The sequence below is a fragment of the Lolium rigidum genome, chromosome 1, assembly GCF_022539505.1.
Source record: "Lolium rigidum isolate FL_2022 chromosome 1, APGP_CSIRO_Lrig_0.1, whole genome shotgun sequence".
Classification (NCBI taxonomy): domain Eukaryota; kingdom Viridiplantae; phylum Streptophyta; class Magnoliopsida; order Poales; family Poaceae; genus Lolium; species Lolium rigidum.
In genome coordinates, this window is record NC_061508.1 from 348,311,683 (window position 1) to 348,328,104 (window position 16,422).

General features: G+C 42.8%; 1 protein-coding gene across 1 annotated transcript; it reads right to left on the bottom strand.

Annotated features, from left to right (window-relative positions):
* Positions 1-6,085: 6,085 nt before the first annotated feature.
* Positions 6,086-8,530, bottom strand: LOC124701444 (50S ribosomal protein L35, chloroplastic). The gene is made up of 3 exons (XM_047233506.1): positions 8,270-8,530; positions 8,046-8,162; positions 6,086-6,349 (listed from the first exon to the last, which is right to left on the bottom strand). The coding sequence occupies exons 1-3, from the start codon at positions 8,501-8,503 to the stop codon at positions 6,263-6,265; spliced, it is 438 nt and encodes a 145-aa protein (XP_047089462.1). The 5' UTR covers positions 8,504-8,530; the 3' UTR covers positions 6,086-6,262.
* Positions 8,531-16,422: the final 7,892 nt, after the last annotated feature.

The following is a 16,422-nucleotide window of genomic DNA, read 5'->3' on the forward strand; positions in this document are numbered from 1 at the left end:
GTCCTCTACCTCCCTGAGTTCGATAAACCTTGGGTGATTCACTTAAGGGAAACTTGCTGCTGTTCTACAAACCTCTGCTCTTCGAGGCCCAACACTGTCTACAGGAATAGAAGCGTGCGTAGACATCACTTGGGGATGCCCAAGGCATCCCCTTCTTCATCGACAACTTATCTTGTCACCTCTAGTGAAACTATATTTTTATTCCGTCACATCTTATGTGCTTTATTTGGAGCGTTTGTGTGCTTTTATTTTTGTTTGTGTTTGAATAAATTCGGATCCTAGCAATCCATGTGTGGGAGAGAGACACGCTCCGCTTTTTCATATGAACACTTGTGTTCTTAGCTTTACTTTTAATGTTCATGGCGAAGGTTGAAAACCGCTTCATTCATTGCTATTTGGTTGGAAACAGAAAATGCTCCATGTGGTAATTGGTATATGGTCTTGAATAATTTGATACTTGGCAATTGTTTTGAGCTCTCAAATAGATCATGTTTAAGCTCTTGCATCATGTAGTTTAAACCTATTAATGAAGAACTACCGTAGAGCTTGTTGAAATTTGGTTTGCATGTTCGGTCTCTCTAAAGTCTATATATTTTCTGGTAAAAGTGTTTGAACAACAAGGAAGACAGTGTAGAGTCTTATAATGCTTGCAATATGTTCTTATGTAAGTTTTGTTGTACCGGTTCATACTTGTGTTTGCTTCAAACAACCTTGCTAGCCAAAGCCTTGTACTGAGAGGAAATGCTTCTCGTGCATCCAAAACCTTGAGCCAAAACTTATGCCATTCATGTCCAGCATATCTACCTACTATGTGGTATTTTTCTGCCATTCCAAAGTAAATTGCTTGCGTGCTACCTTTAAAATTTCATTCCTTGTCTTTACAATATATAACTCATGGGAAAGTAGCTAAAAAACTATTGTGGTAATGAATATGTCGCTTATGTATGTTATTTCTTATAAGTTGCTTGTTGAGCGGTAACCATGTTTCTGGGGACGCCATCAACCTGTTACACCTTTGTTGAATATCATGTGAGTTGCTATGCATGTTCGTCTTGTCTGAAGTAAGGGTGATTTGTCATGATTAAATGGTTTGAGTATGCATATTGTTAGAGAAGAACATTGGGCCGCTAACCAAAGCCATGTATCATGGTGGAAGTTTCAGCTTGGACATTAATCCTCAATCTCTTATGAGAATATTATACTGTTGTTGAATGCTTAAGCATTAAAGAGGAGTCCATTATCTGTTTTCTATGTTGTCCCGGTATGGATGTCCTTAAGTTGAGATCTATCAAAACTGAGAAATCGAATGCGATCTATCTCCTTGGACCTTTGTACAGGTGACATAGAGGTACCCCTTTGTGATACTTGGTTGAAACATATGTAATGCAATGATAATCCATGGAAATCCGAGCTAACTAGGACAAGGTGCGAGCACTATTGGTATTCGATGCATGAGGCTTGCAACTTATAGGAGGTTTTATGCATAACACAAATGAATTATTACTACCGTTGACAAAATTATTTCCATGTTTTCAAAATAAGAAGCTCTAGCACATGAGTAATCCCTGCTTCCCTCTGCGGAGGGTCTTTCTTTTACTTTATGTTGAGTCAGTTTACCTACTTCTTTCTATCTTAGAAGCAAACACTTGTGTCAACTGTGTGCACTGATTCTTACATACTTGCTTATTTGCATTCATCATATTACTTTGTATTGACAATTATCCATGAGATATACATGTTGAAAGTTGAATGCAACTGCTGAAACTTATATCTTCCTTTGTGTTGCTTCAAAACCTTCTATTAAGAATCTATTGCTTTATGAGTTAACTCTTATGCAAGACTTATTGATGCTTGTCTTGAAAGTACTATTCATGAAAAGTCTTTGCTATATGATTCAGTTGTTTAGTCATTATCTTTACCATTGCTTTGAATCACTTCATTCATCTCATATGCTTTACAATAGTATTGATCAAGATTATGATAGTAGCATGTCATTTCAGAAATTATCCTTGTTATCGTTTACCTACTCGAGGGCGAGTAGGAACTAAGCTTGGGGATGCATGATACGTCTCAAACGTATCTATAATTTCTTATGTTCCATGCTAGTTTTATGACAATACCTACATGTTTTATTCATACTTTATATCATTTTGATGCATTTTCCGGTACTAACCTATTAACAAGATGTCGAAGCGCCGGTTCTCGTTTTTCGCTTGTTTTTGGTTTCAGAAATCCTACACAGGAAATATTCTCGGAATTGGACGAAACAAAAGCCAAACCTTCTATTTACCGAGACGGACCCAGAGAGCCAGAGAAGTACCGGAGGGGGGCCAAGGGGGCCCCACACCACCTGGCGGCGCGGCCAGGAGGGGGGCGCGCCCAGCTATGGGGTGGGCCCCTCGGGACCCCTCCGACGCCGCCCTTTCGCCTATATAATCCTCCAGATGCGAAAACCCTAAACAACCCGACGATATTCCACGAAGAGTTCCGTAGCCGCCGCCATCGCGAAGACAAGTTTCGGGGGACAGAAGTCTCTGTTCCGGTACGCCGCCGGGACGGGGAATTGCCCCCGGAGTCATCTCCATCAACACCACCGCCATCTTCATCGTCGTTGCTGTCTCCCATGATGAGGAGGGAGTAGTTCCCCCCGAGGCTAAGGGCTCTACCGGTAGCTATGTGGTTCATCTCTCTCTCCCATGGTGTGATCTTTATGTGATCATGAGCTTTGTATCGCTATTAATCTATGTGCTACTCTAGTGATGTTATTAAAGTAGTCTATTCCTCCTCCATGATGTAAAGTTGACAGTGTGTGCATCATGTAGTACTTGGCGTAGGTTATGATTGTAATCTCTTGTAGATTATGAAGTTGACTATTACTATGATAGTATTGAAGTGATCTATTCCCCCTTTCATAGCTATTGTTGACAATGTGTATGCTATGTTATTACTCGGTCTAAATTGCAACGGTATTGTCTTGGATTATGATTTGATGAGGATATCCCTATGAGTGGTGTTTGTCAAGTACTTGATGAACTTTGAGCGGAGCTTTTGTAGCCACTACATGATTAGTGATTCCAATAGGAGAGTAATTCAGAGTAGCACAAGTGAAGAGAAGTTATTTATTTATGTGATCATTCTTGAGAGTGTCCACTAGTGAAAGCATGATCCCTAGGCCTTGTTTCTAAGCACTGAAACACCGTTTCCAACAAGTTCTGTTACATGTTTGCTTGCTGCCATTTTTATTTCAGATTGCAATTACTACTTACAATCATCCATATTACTTGTATTTTACTATCTCTTCGCCGAACTAGTGCACCTATACATCTGACAAGTGTATTAGGTGTGTTGGGGACACAAGAGACTTCTTGTATCTTAATTGCAGGGTTGCTTGAGAGGGATATCTTTGACCTCTACCTCCCCGAGTTCGATAAACCTTGGGTGATTCACTTAAGGGAAACTTGCTGCTGTTCTACAAACCTCTGCTCTTGGAGGCTCAACACTGTCTACAGGAATAGAAGCGTGCGTAGACATCAACTATAGAAAGAACGTAGGGAGTATCTATGTCGAATTCTATGAATTAAGGAATACGGAAGGGCTATGGTGTTGCACTAGTGCAGGAGTACTCTTCTTGTTATTAAGCATGTGAGTGTGGAATAGTCTCTCGAATTTGAAGTGATCAAGACACCACTAGTATGTGGGACTAAAACCATTGGAAAGGCTATGGTGTTGCACTAGTGCAGGAGTACTCTTCTTGTTATTAAGCATGTGAGTGTGGAATAGTCTCTCCAATTTGAAGTGACCAAGACACCACTAGTATGTGGGACTAAAACCATTAGAGAGTGCCCAACATCTTAAGGGGTAAGTACCACATGTCTCTTATCCCTAAGAGGTCAATTTAAGGAATATGGAAAGGCTATGGTGTTTTCACATGTGCGGGAGTACTCTTCCGTTATTGTGCATGTGATTGTGGAATAGTCTCTCCAATTTGAATTAATCAAGAGACCACTAGTATGAGGCACTAAACCATTAATAGAATTCCCAATAACTTAAGGGCAAGTACCATATGTCTCTAATCTCTAAGAGGCCTTCCTTGACTAGCCGGTTTATTTGGCAGCTTATATAATGTTCTTCACTTTTTTTCTGATGGCTGACCCTGTTTCACCTTAATTTTCATATGAAAAAATAGATCACAATAAATTTCAAATAATTCACTTGTAAGATCATTTCTTGATTTTATGCTTGAGTTTCAGCATCCCATTAGTCTAGTTAACTGTGGATAAATAAGGAATAAAAAACAACGATGGTTGGACCAGAGATGTTCTTCACATGAACTATATTAACTAAGATTTTCTAATGTATACATGTTCTAATTGTTTGTTTGTTGAGTTGACATGTTTATAGAAAGTGTAAACGTGCCATGTGAAAAAAAACCAAAATATCTATGTTTTATTTACGGTCGATGACTTTTAGGGTGGAAATTCAAACCTATCTATGTTTTATTTACGGTCGATGACTTTTAGGGGGGGGGGATTCAACGCAATAGCTAGCAAACAACATATCTATGTTTTATTTACGATCGATGACTTTTAGGGGGAAATTCAACGCAATAGCTATGATGATAACATATATAGTTAGACTACAAGTAGGTTGTTTGCATGCATAAAAGAATGTTAATAGTCTCAAATCTATGAAAATCAGATTAGAGTGTCTACCAAACAACAGTTAGTATGTAGTAGACAAAGCTCCAGACTAATTAAAATGGTTTTTTATGAGTGCCTCCACAAATATTTACTTGTAAAGAGTATAACATTCCATTTTCATGCTTTTCACAAATTTTTGGGAGCAATAATATCCCGTGATTTTCCATAGGGCTAACATCGTTATTTGGGTAAGAAATTGTGCACGTGGATAACTATGATTTTTAGATATGATATGTTGGATTCTAGGATTTAAGGAATATGGTAAGGCTTACCATCTTTAAGGTGACATGTTTATGAAAGGAGACAATGCGCCATGCGGGGAAAAAGAAGAGAAGTGCTATCAAAAATGGAAATTCAGTTTATCTCTCTTGCCCCTATATGTTCACCTCTCATCATCATCATCGTCATCCCACTTCTCATGTTCTTTCTTGTCCTTTTCTACCCATCTTCATCTTCTTCTCCTTTTCCATGGATCCTAGTTACACCCAATAGATAGTAGGGCCTTCCCTGGGTCTAGCAAACCAATGTTTGGTAGAAAGCTTCCTAAGTTGAAGATAATGGACACGTGTCACCATACCTTTTAGGTGGAAAGCTTAATGAACATATTTCAACCTAGAATTGTACATGGTATCCTTTATTTACAGTTGATGGCTTCCGAGGCCGAATGTCAATGAAAAAGCCTGAAAGGGTGAGATATATTGTTAGAATTCCCACGCAGGGTGTTTGGGTGCATCAAATGACATTATCTCAGACCAGGGGCAGATCTAGGCCACAGGCAACCATGGCCATGGCCCGGGACGCGACGACGGTCCAAGCTGCCGGGGCACCATGGTAGAACCATTTTGCAGTGCTTTAAACTGTTTATGAGAAGGTGGCCCAGGGCGTCATTCACCGCTAAATCCACCACTCTCTCAAACCCATGCATTTTCAGTGACACGAATACTTGCATTCTCCGATATAAATCGAGGCATGATTCGTCTAATATTTTTGAAGTAAGAATGGGTATGTCCCTGTGCTTACTATTGGTGGAAAATAGATAGTAGTGCATGGAGTCAACAAATCACGTTAAAATGGAGACGCCACAAAATATTTGAGCTATTTATTTACAGTGTTTTGACCAGAAAACAATAGTCATGATGTAGACAGACCAAGCTCCCTACGTAAATCACATTCTTGTATAAGAGGGCCTACGGCAACTATAGTTACTTGCAAAGGCCTAACATCTAGCTATTCTTTTCAGCAAATATCTGAGAGCAATGATATCCAGTGGAGATGTCATGCAAAAACTAAGAGATCTCTGTTTACAGCGTTAAGTGCAGATGGTAATATTATGAATTTTTAGTTTGTCTTATCAGTATTGTTAGCCATAAAATTCAAAAATCATATTTAAGCAAGTGTGCATCTCATTGTGGAACATCACTAGACTGTCCATATGAATGGTTGTTTATACTTGCTTGGAATCAGGCAAGGCCTTGCATTAAAAAAAAAAGAAATACCGAGAAAGATGCACAAAATTACATGTTGGTCAACAGAAAATCGGCGACAGAATCATATTCCAGGACCTAATATTCTCCGCCCGCTTTCTTGTTCACTTTAAGGTAGGGCAGAGCACCCATCACGTTGCTGTAGTCGCTCTTGTTAACTTGGACCTGCGAAGAAAGACATCAATGCTCTATCAGTATCGAAGTGCATGCAAACCACAAAATGGCAAGTTGCAGACTCAGCAAACTCAAAACTGAAACTATGAAATAAAGTGTTGTGTGCATCATTTTGATGCGGATGCAAGGGATTGTTCCCTTTTCAATGGAACTGTCATCAAAATGATAGTATCACTCTCAAGAAGCTACTGATATGGATCCTTCTGAGCTAAAAAAAAAATAGAGGGGGAAATTACTGGGTTACTTCCGAGATGCTTGATTTTTGAATCACCTGTATTTCTAATAGTACAAAAATGATCATGCCATGTATCTCCTGTTGAAGTGTATAAGTAGATTGACTAGCCCTTTCCATCAGTTCGGACTTTTGGTTCTAGTGGCTAGTGCATGAAGCTTAACACGGTATCAGAGCCCAGGGTCTCAAGTTCGAGTCCTGGCTTTCACAATTTATTCTAAATTCCCCGCAGCCTCCTGCCGCGGCCTCCAGCTGCCTCTTTGCCTCTCTAGACGTGTTGACTTGTCTTCTCGTCTTCCCGTCACACATGAGAGGGGGTGTTGAAGTGTATAAGTAGATTGCCTATCCCTTTCCATCAGTTCGGACTAATATGCAAATTTTATATTTAGTGGCCCGTTCGCTAATAAAAACAACTTTGTCCCCAGAGTGTCATATGTTTGCAGAACACTTTTTTCTTTTCTTTTGGGAAGATAATAACTATAGTAAGTTAAAAGCACTCATAAGTTAATATGTTAGGATGCAAAAAAAAGTTACTCCAAAAAAATATCTTTTTGGGAACTACTCGATATTGGAACAAATAATAGTTCAGAAACTACAGAATCAATTCAGCTCGAGAGGACCAACTAACCACAATCGAAAAACAAAAGTAGCACGAGCTTTTCTTAAATTCCACCAACCTACAGTTACCGCGAAATTGCTCACTAAGTTAATATGTTAGCATGCAGCAGTAAGTTAGGAAGTCAGTACCAAAAAAAGGACTTCTTACGGGAACTACCTGAAACCTGATATTGGAACCAATAATGGTTTGTAAACTGTCTAATCAATTCAACTCGGCATGGAAAATTAGTCAGTCTGACAAAAGTACCTGTCAGCTTTGTTACAACTGACCCAACAATACTTGGCACGAAATTGGTCAGTAAGTTATTATGTTGGCATGCAACAGTAAGTTAGTACCAAAAAAAGGCCTTCTTACGTTCTGGGAACTACCTGATATTGGAACCAATAAATAATGGTTCATAAACAGTCGAATCAATTCAACTCGGCATGGAAAATAAGCCAAAATCTAGTTGAAGTACCCTGAGCTTTGCTAAATTTCACACACGTATACTTAGAGCAAGCTTGCTCAGTACTAGAGAGTCACAAGCCAATTGTGATCTCACTGCCAAGCACACTGACTGACTAACTGGGACACGCACACTCGCTCCCGTTCATCCAGCATTTAGACATTCCAACGTGACACCAACTAAACCTTCAAATTATTTAAAGTGTGACTGGCTAGCACTTGCAATGCCACGTAGTGAGCTCACATGGAGATACCACATTACCGTACTATCTATAGGGGCCTTCGAATCACAGGCAGGAACACTCGCAGGTTCGTCAGAACCAGACAGGCTATAACTGAAAACAAAAATGCGTGCGAGCGAACTGAATTCAGAAAGTGTTTATTTTTGTTACCATCTTGGAGAGCCTCTTCCTGCGCTTGGCGTTCTTCTTGCTGAGCAGATGCTGCTTCCCGGCGCACCGCCGCACGATCTTCCCCGTCCCCGTCACCCTGAACCGCTTCGCCGACGCCTTGCCACACGCAATAGGAGCAAAATCAAGAAACGCCCAAAGCAACAGAGGGAATTTCAACAGCGAACAAACCCAGCGCGCGGCCGGGACGGTGCTATAGGGAGAACCTTGTGCGTCTTCATCTTGTACCCCTTTCCGGCTTTCGCGACGACGGAGAGCGAGCGGGCGAGCGGGGCCGCCGGGGAGAGCGCCGTGGCCGTGGCGGCGGCGACAGCCAGCGGCGCGCCGAAGAATGAGTTGGCGGTGAAGGAGATGGTGGCGTTGGCCGGCCTCTTTCCGGCGGCGGCCGGGAGGGACTGGAGCGGGAGGGCGAGGCGCGCGAGGGAGAGCGACATGGCCATGGCTTCCTCTTCTTCCTTTGCTTCGCTCGCTCAGTGTGAGCTGAAGGGGATTACATAGCCAGCAAGCGGAGAGGATGATGAACGGATAGCGTACGGCTACGGGGGATTCTCAGAAATGCAGGCCACTTGGGCCGTGCTCAGACGGTCCACGGCCCACTACACCTAGAGCGACCAGCCCAAACGGTTCAAAACCCCAATTTGGCAGCGGAATCGCAATTGGAGCGGAAATGAATCGCCGCCTGAAGCAGCCAATCCCTAGCCGTTGCCTACCAGGCCAATCCGAGAGTGCTGCGGCGCTGTAGCCTCGGTAATGCTACACTTAGCCTTGTTTACTCAAGTTCTACTCGTGGCTGACCCCGCCCATAGCGCCCCCGCCAGCGTCCATCTTCCGTTTCGCCGCTACCCTTCGCCTCGGCACTATCGGAACATGCCACCTCCCCGACGTCAGCGTCCAATCTCTTCGCTTTCCCCACCTTAAGCACCTAGCACTCGAGGAGGTCGTCATCTCCGAGTGTGCACTACACAGCCTCATCGCAGGGTGCCCTGCCTTGGAGTTCTTGCTGCTCTACTACGTCTCTGGATTCTGTTGTGTCCGGATCAACTCCCTTAGTCTCAGAAGCATTGGTGTGCTCGCACATTTTGGTACGGATTGGCTTCAGTTTGGCAACCCCCGGTTTGAGAAACTCGTAATCGAGATGGCCCCCTGTCTTGAAAGGCTGTTCCGTATTGATCTATTCGATGGCCTGCAAGTATCGGTAATCTCCGCATCTAAGATGGACACATTGTGCTTCCTTGATAACGATAATTTCAGTTTCTACAGATTACTTTGTTAGAGAGCTGGTCTAGTCTGGCCTAATACTGTATTTCATGCTTGATAAAGGATTTGCATGCTGATACCTTGGCGACGATGGTCCGTACTGTCAAGGTTTTGGCTTTCAATATGCTATTTTCTGTCTGGATATGGTTATTGACTTGATGCGATGCCTTCCTTGCTTGGAGAAGTTGTACATGCAGAATGAGGTGAGCGTTATCCTTGTCAAGTTGAACTTCACTTTTCAGCATTTTTCATCGATAATTCATGCTGTTCAACTTTGCTTTGATATATTTAATGTTCTCACTTCTGAAGTTGTTTCATTTGTCATGTTCTTTTGCAGTCAAGGAATGTTTTGGGGCCAGGACCAAAAAATCGCTGGCTTCGTAAACACCAAAATCCAAATGTCAAATGTCTTGATACGCATCTGAAGACCATAGTACTGGAATCTTATCGTGGGATTGTATCTGAAGTTAACTTCATCTCTTTCTTTGTACTGAAGGCAAGAGTGCTAGAGTCAATGACGGTTCAGGTTAAATCCATTGACGGGGAGTTTATTGCAAAACAGCAGAGGTTGCTTCAGGTGGAGAACAAGGCTTCAAGACATGCTCAGTTTCACTTCACCACTTATAGATGTCTCCGTGATATTGGAGATATCTCCGATGTCCATGATTTGGACCTTAACTGATCCCTTTGTCCGTTGATGCTGTGGATTGTGTTTGGTGCATTGCAGAGTTATCCTTGTATATTAGGTGTTGTGTTTTATCTTCCCGTGTTTGTATTATCGTGGAACCTTTTGACATTTAGACATGCTATGTATGTCATCTGCTTTTTCATATAACTAGTTGGTGCCCCGCGCGTTGCTGCGGGTATAACGGTATGAACATAAATTACACAATATATCTTAACAATCTGGGATCAATAAAAGAAAATATATTACACTGAGAATTTTGATAACATAATTATTGTTCCCAATATGCAAAATACTATGACAATATGCAATGAAATTGAAAGTGGCTTGTCTTACTAGCTGGTGATGATGACCGAGAAAAAACTATCATAAGGATACACTTACAGGCTTACAGATGGTAAGAATCTTGATCCAATGTTTCATATAGTTTAATAGATTAGACCTCAGGTAAAGGAAGTCAAATCAGGAATAAGATATTCCCACATTTTACTTCAAAAAAAAGATATTCCCACATTTATATATTGGCTATGGGCAGCAAGCATAAGAGTTGATGCTTTCGGCACATAGACCTCAACTCTATATAGCTCAGAGCTCAACTCTCCCATCACTTTTGCAACGTAGGGTCTTCAGACGACTTTCAACTCAGAGCTGATGCTTTCGGCACATTCTTGCATCTCCGAAAAACATAAGAGTTACCTTGCAGATTCAATAAAATACAACATCTTACGGGGATTGTTGGCGTCAATATGTTGCCACCACATTGGTGCAAATAATTGAATCATCCGTATAGGTTGTTGCTGCAAAATTCACTAAATAGATTGAGTACTTTAAAACTACTAAAGCTTATCTAAAAAAACTTGACTACATAAGAGATAACATAAATGCAAAGATAGATGATTTAAAAAGTAAGAGATCATCAGAGTGCTCTTACGTTGTCGTGTCCTCATGTAATGTGAATAATTAGTGAACCAATCAGAGTAAGGATATGAGCAGCATTTGTTCTAGGGAAGGAGAAAATCTGCAAAAGGAGCAAACACTGGTAGAAAAACAGGCTTCCGTCCAGCACCATAAGTCGCGAAGCTAAAGGAACCGCGACTAATGGGACCTTTAGTCGCGGTTCGGGTCGCGAACCGCGACCAAAGGCCTGGGCCCAGGGCGCACGGTGGCCAGCTGGTGCACGTGGGGGGCTTTAGTCGCGGTTGGCCAGGCCAACCGCGACTAAAGGTGCCCGAAGGCCTTTAGTCGCGGTTGGCCAGGCCAACCGGGACTAAAGCCCCTCCCCTATATATACCCATCCAGCAGCCAACACTTAGCCATTTGGAGCCATTCTCTTCACAAACTTCACAAGTGAGTGTTAGGTTTGCTTTTGGTTCCTCTTATGCACATAAGGTGTTTGATGAAATGCCCCAAGAGCATGAAACAAACATGATATGAAGTGTTGGAGCCACACTTGAGCTTTCTCATTTATTTTTTCCTCCTCGATCGCGGTTAGCAACTTGAACCTTTGATGTGTCATTGATAAAATATGCATGTGTGTAGTTCATTGTTTAATTTATATTGTTTGTAGCTAGTTAGTTTAATAAATGCATGATGGTTAATTATATATTTTATATTATAATAATGCAGATGAATCGGTAATGGATGTACGGTAACCGACTCTCCGGCGAGTTCAGTACGGGTTTGAAAGATTTCCTCATAGTGGCTAATGCGAACAAGCAGGGGGGTTTTGTTATCTGTCCATGTGTTAACTGTAAGAATCAGAAGGGTTACTCTTCCTCAAGAGATGTTCACATGCACCTGCTTCGGCACGGTTTCATGCCAAGCTATAATTGTTGGACCAAGCATGGAGAAAGAGGGGTTATAATGGAAGAAGATGAAGAAGGGGATGATTTCATCGATGAAAGCTATCTTGCTCATTTCGGTGATACTTTCATGGAGGATGCTGAAGGTGAAGGGGAAGGTGAAGGGGAAGGTGAAGAAGAGGCACGTGATGATCCCGTTGATGATCTTGGTCGGACCATTGTTGATGCGGGGAGACGCTGCGAACCGAAAAGGAGAGGGAGAATTTGGATCGCATGTTAGAGGATCACGGGAAGGCGTTGTACCCGGATGCGATGATGGTCCGAAAAAGCTGGGCTGCACACCTGGATTTGCTGAAATGGAAGGCACGAGGCAGGTGTAGCTGACTCGGCATTTGAAAACTTGCTGAAAATGTTGAAGAATATGTTTCCAAAGAATAACGAGTTGCCCGCCGATACGTACGAAGCAAAGAAGGTTGTCTCGCCCTCTAGGTTTAGAGGTTCGAAGATACATGCATGCATCAACGATCGCATCCTCTACCGCGGTGAATACGAGAATTTGAATGAATGCCCGGTATGCACCGCATTGCGTTATAAGATCGAGGCGATGACCCCGGTGACGATGTTGAGGGCCGAAAACCCGGGAAGAGGGTTCCCGCCAAGGTGATGTGGTATGCTCCTATAATACCACGGTTGAAACGTCTGTTCGGGAACAAAGAGCATGCCAAGTTGTTGCGATGGCACAAAGAGGACCGTAAGTCGGACGGGGAGTTGAGACACCCCACGGATGGAACGCAATGGAGAAAGATCGACAGAGAGTTCAAAGATTTTGCAGCTGACGCAAGGAACATAAGATTTGGTCTAAGTACGGATGGCATGAATCCTTTTGGCGAGCAGAGCTCCAGCCATAGCACCTGGCCCGTGACTCTATGCATCTACAACCTTCCTCCTTGGTTGTGCATGAAGCGGAAGTTCATTATGATGCCGGTGCTCATCCAAGGTCCGAAGCAACCCGGCAACGACATCGATGTGTACCTAAGGCCATTAGTTGATGAACTTTTACAGCTGTGGGGCAGACCTGGTGTCCGTGTGTGGGATGAGCACAAAGAAGAGGAATTTGACCTACGAGCGTTGCTTTTCGTAACCATCAACGATTGGCCTGCTCTTAGTAACCTTTCGGGAGTGTCAAATAAGGGATACAATGCATGCACGCACTGCTTACATGAGACTGAAAGTGTACATTTGCCAAATTGTAAGAAGAACGTGTACCTTGGGCATCGTCGATTTCTTCCGAAAGGTCATCCGAGTAAGAAAGAAAGGCAAGCATTACAACTACAAGGCAGATCACCGGCCGAAGCTCGCGGAACACACCGGTGTCGAGGTATTTGATATGGTCAAGGATTTGAAAGTCATCTTTGGAAAGGGTCCCGGCGGACAATCGGTTCCGAAGGGAGCCGACGGGCACGCAGCCATGTGGAAGAAGAAATCTATATTCGGGAGCTAGAATATTGGAAAGTCCTAGAAGTCCGCTCCGCAATCGACGTGATGCACGTTACGAAGAATATTTGCGTGAACCTCCTAAGCTTCTTGGGCGTGTATGGGAAGTCAAATGATACAAAGGAAGCACGGCAGGACCAGCAAAGTTTGAAAGACCCTGATGACCGGCATCCGGAACGGTTTCAAGGTCGTGCCAGCTACGCTCTGACCAAAGAAGAGAAGGTCATCTTTTTTGAATGCCTGAGCAGTATGAAGGTCCCTGATGCGTGTAGTTGACACGTCCGTTGGGAACCCCAAGAGGAAGGTGTGATGCGCACAGCGGCAAATTTCCCTCAGTAAGAAACCAAGGTTTAATCGAACCAGTAGGAGTCAAGAAGCACGTTGAAGGTTGATGGCGGCGGGATGTAGTGCGGCGCAACACCAGAGATTCCGGCGCCAACGTGGAACCTGCACAACACAACCAAAGTACTTTGCCCCAACGAAAGAGTGAGGTTGTCAATCTCACCGGCTTGCTGTAACAAAGGATTAACCGTATTGTGTGGAAGATGATTGTTTGCAGAGAAAACAGTAAAACAAGTATTGCAGCAGATTTGTATTTCGAGTATTAAAAGAATGGACCGGGGTCCACGGTTCACTAGAGGTGTCTCTCCCATAAGATAAAAGCATGTTGGGTGAACAAATTACGGTCGGGCAATTGACAAATAGAGAGGGCATAACAATGCACATACATGTCATGATAAGTATAGTGAGATTTAATTGGGCATTACGACAAAGTACATAGACCGCCATCCAACCGCATCTATGCCTAAAAAGTCCACCTTCGAGTTATCGTCCGAACCCCTTCCAGTATTAAGTTGCAAAGCAACGAGACAATTGCATTAAGTATGGTGCGTAATGTAATCAACAACTACATCCTCGGACATAGCGCCAATGTTTTATCCTAGTGGCAACAGACACGGCACAACCTTAGAACTTTCTCGTCACTTGTCCCGGTGTCAATGCGGGCATGAACCCACTATCGAGCCTAAATACTCCCTCTTGGAGTTAAAAGCAAAAACTTGGCCGAGCCTCTACTAGTAACGGAGAGCATGCAAGATCATAAACAACACATATGTAATAACTTGATAATTGACATAACATGGTATTCTCTATCCATCGGATCCCGACAAACACAACATAGAGTATTACAGATAGATGATCTTGATCATGTTAGGCAGCTCACAAGATCCAACAATGAAGCACAATTTGGAGAAGACAACCATCTAGCTACTGCTATGGACCCATAGTCCAGGGGTGAACTACTCACTCATCACTCCGGAGGCGACCATGGCGGTGTAGAGTCCTCCGGGAGATGAATCCCCTCTCCGGCAGGGTGCCGGAGGAGATCTCCGAATCCCCCGAGATGGGATCGGCGGCGGCGTCTCGATGAAGGTTTTCCGTATCGTGGTTTTTCGCATCGGGGGTTTCGCGACGGAGGCTTTAAGTAGGCGGAAGGGCGAGTCGGGGGCTGACGAGGGGCCCACACCACGGGCGGCGCGGGCCCCCTTGGCCGCGCCGCCATGTGGTTTGGCCACCTCGTGGCCCCACTTCGTATGCTCTTCGGTCTTCTGGAAGGTTCGTGGCGAAATAGGCCCCGGGTCTTTGTTTCGTCCAATTCCGAGAATATTTCGTTACTAGGATTTCGAAACCAAAAACAGCAGAAAACGACAAGCGGCACTTCGGCATCTTGTTAATAGGTTAGTTCCGGAAAATGCACGAATATGACATAAAGTGTGCATAAAACATGTAGGTATCATCAATAATATGGCATAGAACATAAGAAATTATCGATACGTCGGAGACGTATCAAGCATCCCCAAGCTTAGTTACGCTCGTCCCGAGCGGGTAAAACGATAACAAAGATAATTTCTGAAGTGATATGCCATCATAACCTTGATCATACTATTTGTAAACATATGTAGTGGATGCAGCGATCAAAATAATGGTAATGACATGAGTAAACAAGTGAATCATAAAGCAAAGACTTTTCATGAATAGTTCTTCAAGACAAGTATCAATAAGTCTTGCATAAGAGTTAACTCATAAAGCAATAAATCAAAGTAAAGGCATTGAAGCAACACAAAGGAAGATTAAGTTTCAGCGGTTGCTTTCAACTTGTAACATGTATATCTCATGGATAATTGTCAACATAGAGTAATATAACAAGTGCAATATGCAAGTATGTAGGAATCAATGCACAGTTCACACAAGTGTTTGCTTCTTGAGGTGGAGAGAGATAGGTGAACTGACTCAACATAAAAGTAAAGAGAATGGTCCTTCAAAGAGGAAAGCATCGATTGCTATATTTGTGCTAGAGCTTTTATTTTGAAAACATGAAACAGTTTTATCAACGGTAGTAATAAAGCATATGAGTTATGAAAGTTATATCTTACAAGTTGCAAGTCTCATGCATAGTATACTAATAGTGCCCGCACCTTGTCCTAATTAGCTTGGACTACCGGATCTTTGCAATGCACATGTTTTAACCAAGTGTCACAATGGGGTACCTCCATGCCGCTCGTACAAAGGTCTAAGGAGAAAGCTCGCATTTTGGATTTCTCGCTTTTGATTATTCTCAACTTAGACATCCATACCGGGACAACATGGACAATAGATAATGGACTCCTCTTTAATGCATAAGCATGTGGCAACAAATATTATTCTCATATGAGATTGAGGATATATGTCCAAAACTGAAACTTCCACCATGAATCATGGCTTTAGTTAGCAGCCCAATGTTCTTCTCTAACAATATGCATGCTCCAACCATTAAGGTGGTAGATCTCTCTTACTTCGAGACAAGACGGACATGCATAGCAACTCACATGATATTCAACAAAGAATAGTTGATGGCGTCCCCGTAAGCATGGTTATCGCACAACAAGCAACTTAATAAGAGATAAAGTGCATAAGTACATATTCAATACCACAATAGTTTTTAAGCTATTTGTCCCATGAGCTATATATTGCATAGGTGAATGATGGAATTTTAAAGGTAGCACTCAAGCAATTTACTTTGGAATGGCGGATAAATACTATGTAGTAGGTAGGTATGGTGGACACAAATGGCATAGTGGTTGGT

Bases quoted from the DNA above. Each gene is read 5' to 3' on its own strand.
- LOC124701444 (XM_047233506.1), bottom strand. From the start codon at position 8,503: ATGGCCATGTCGCTCTCCCTCGCGCGCCTCGCCCTCCCGCTCCAGTCC. The intron at 8,163-8,269 runs GTTCTCCCTATA...GCGTGTGGCAAG, and splicing joins ACAAGATGAAGACGCACAAG to GCGTCGGCGAAGCGGTTCAG. The intron at 6,350-8,045 runs GTAACAAAAATA...CTTTCTTCGCAG, and splicing joins GGAAGAGGCTCTCCAAGATG to GTCCAAGTTAACAAGAGCGA.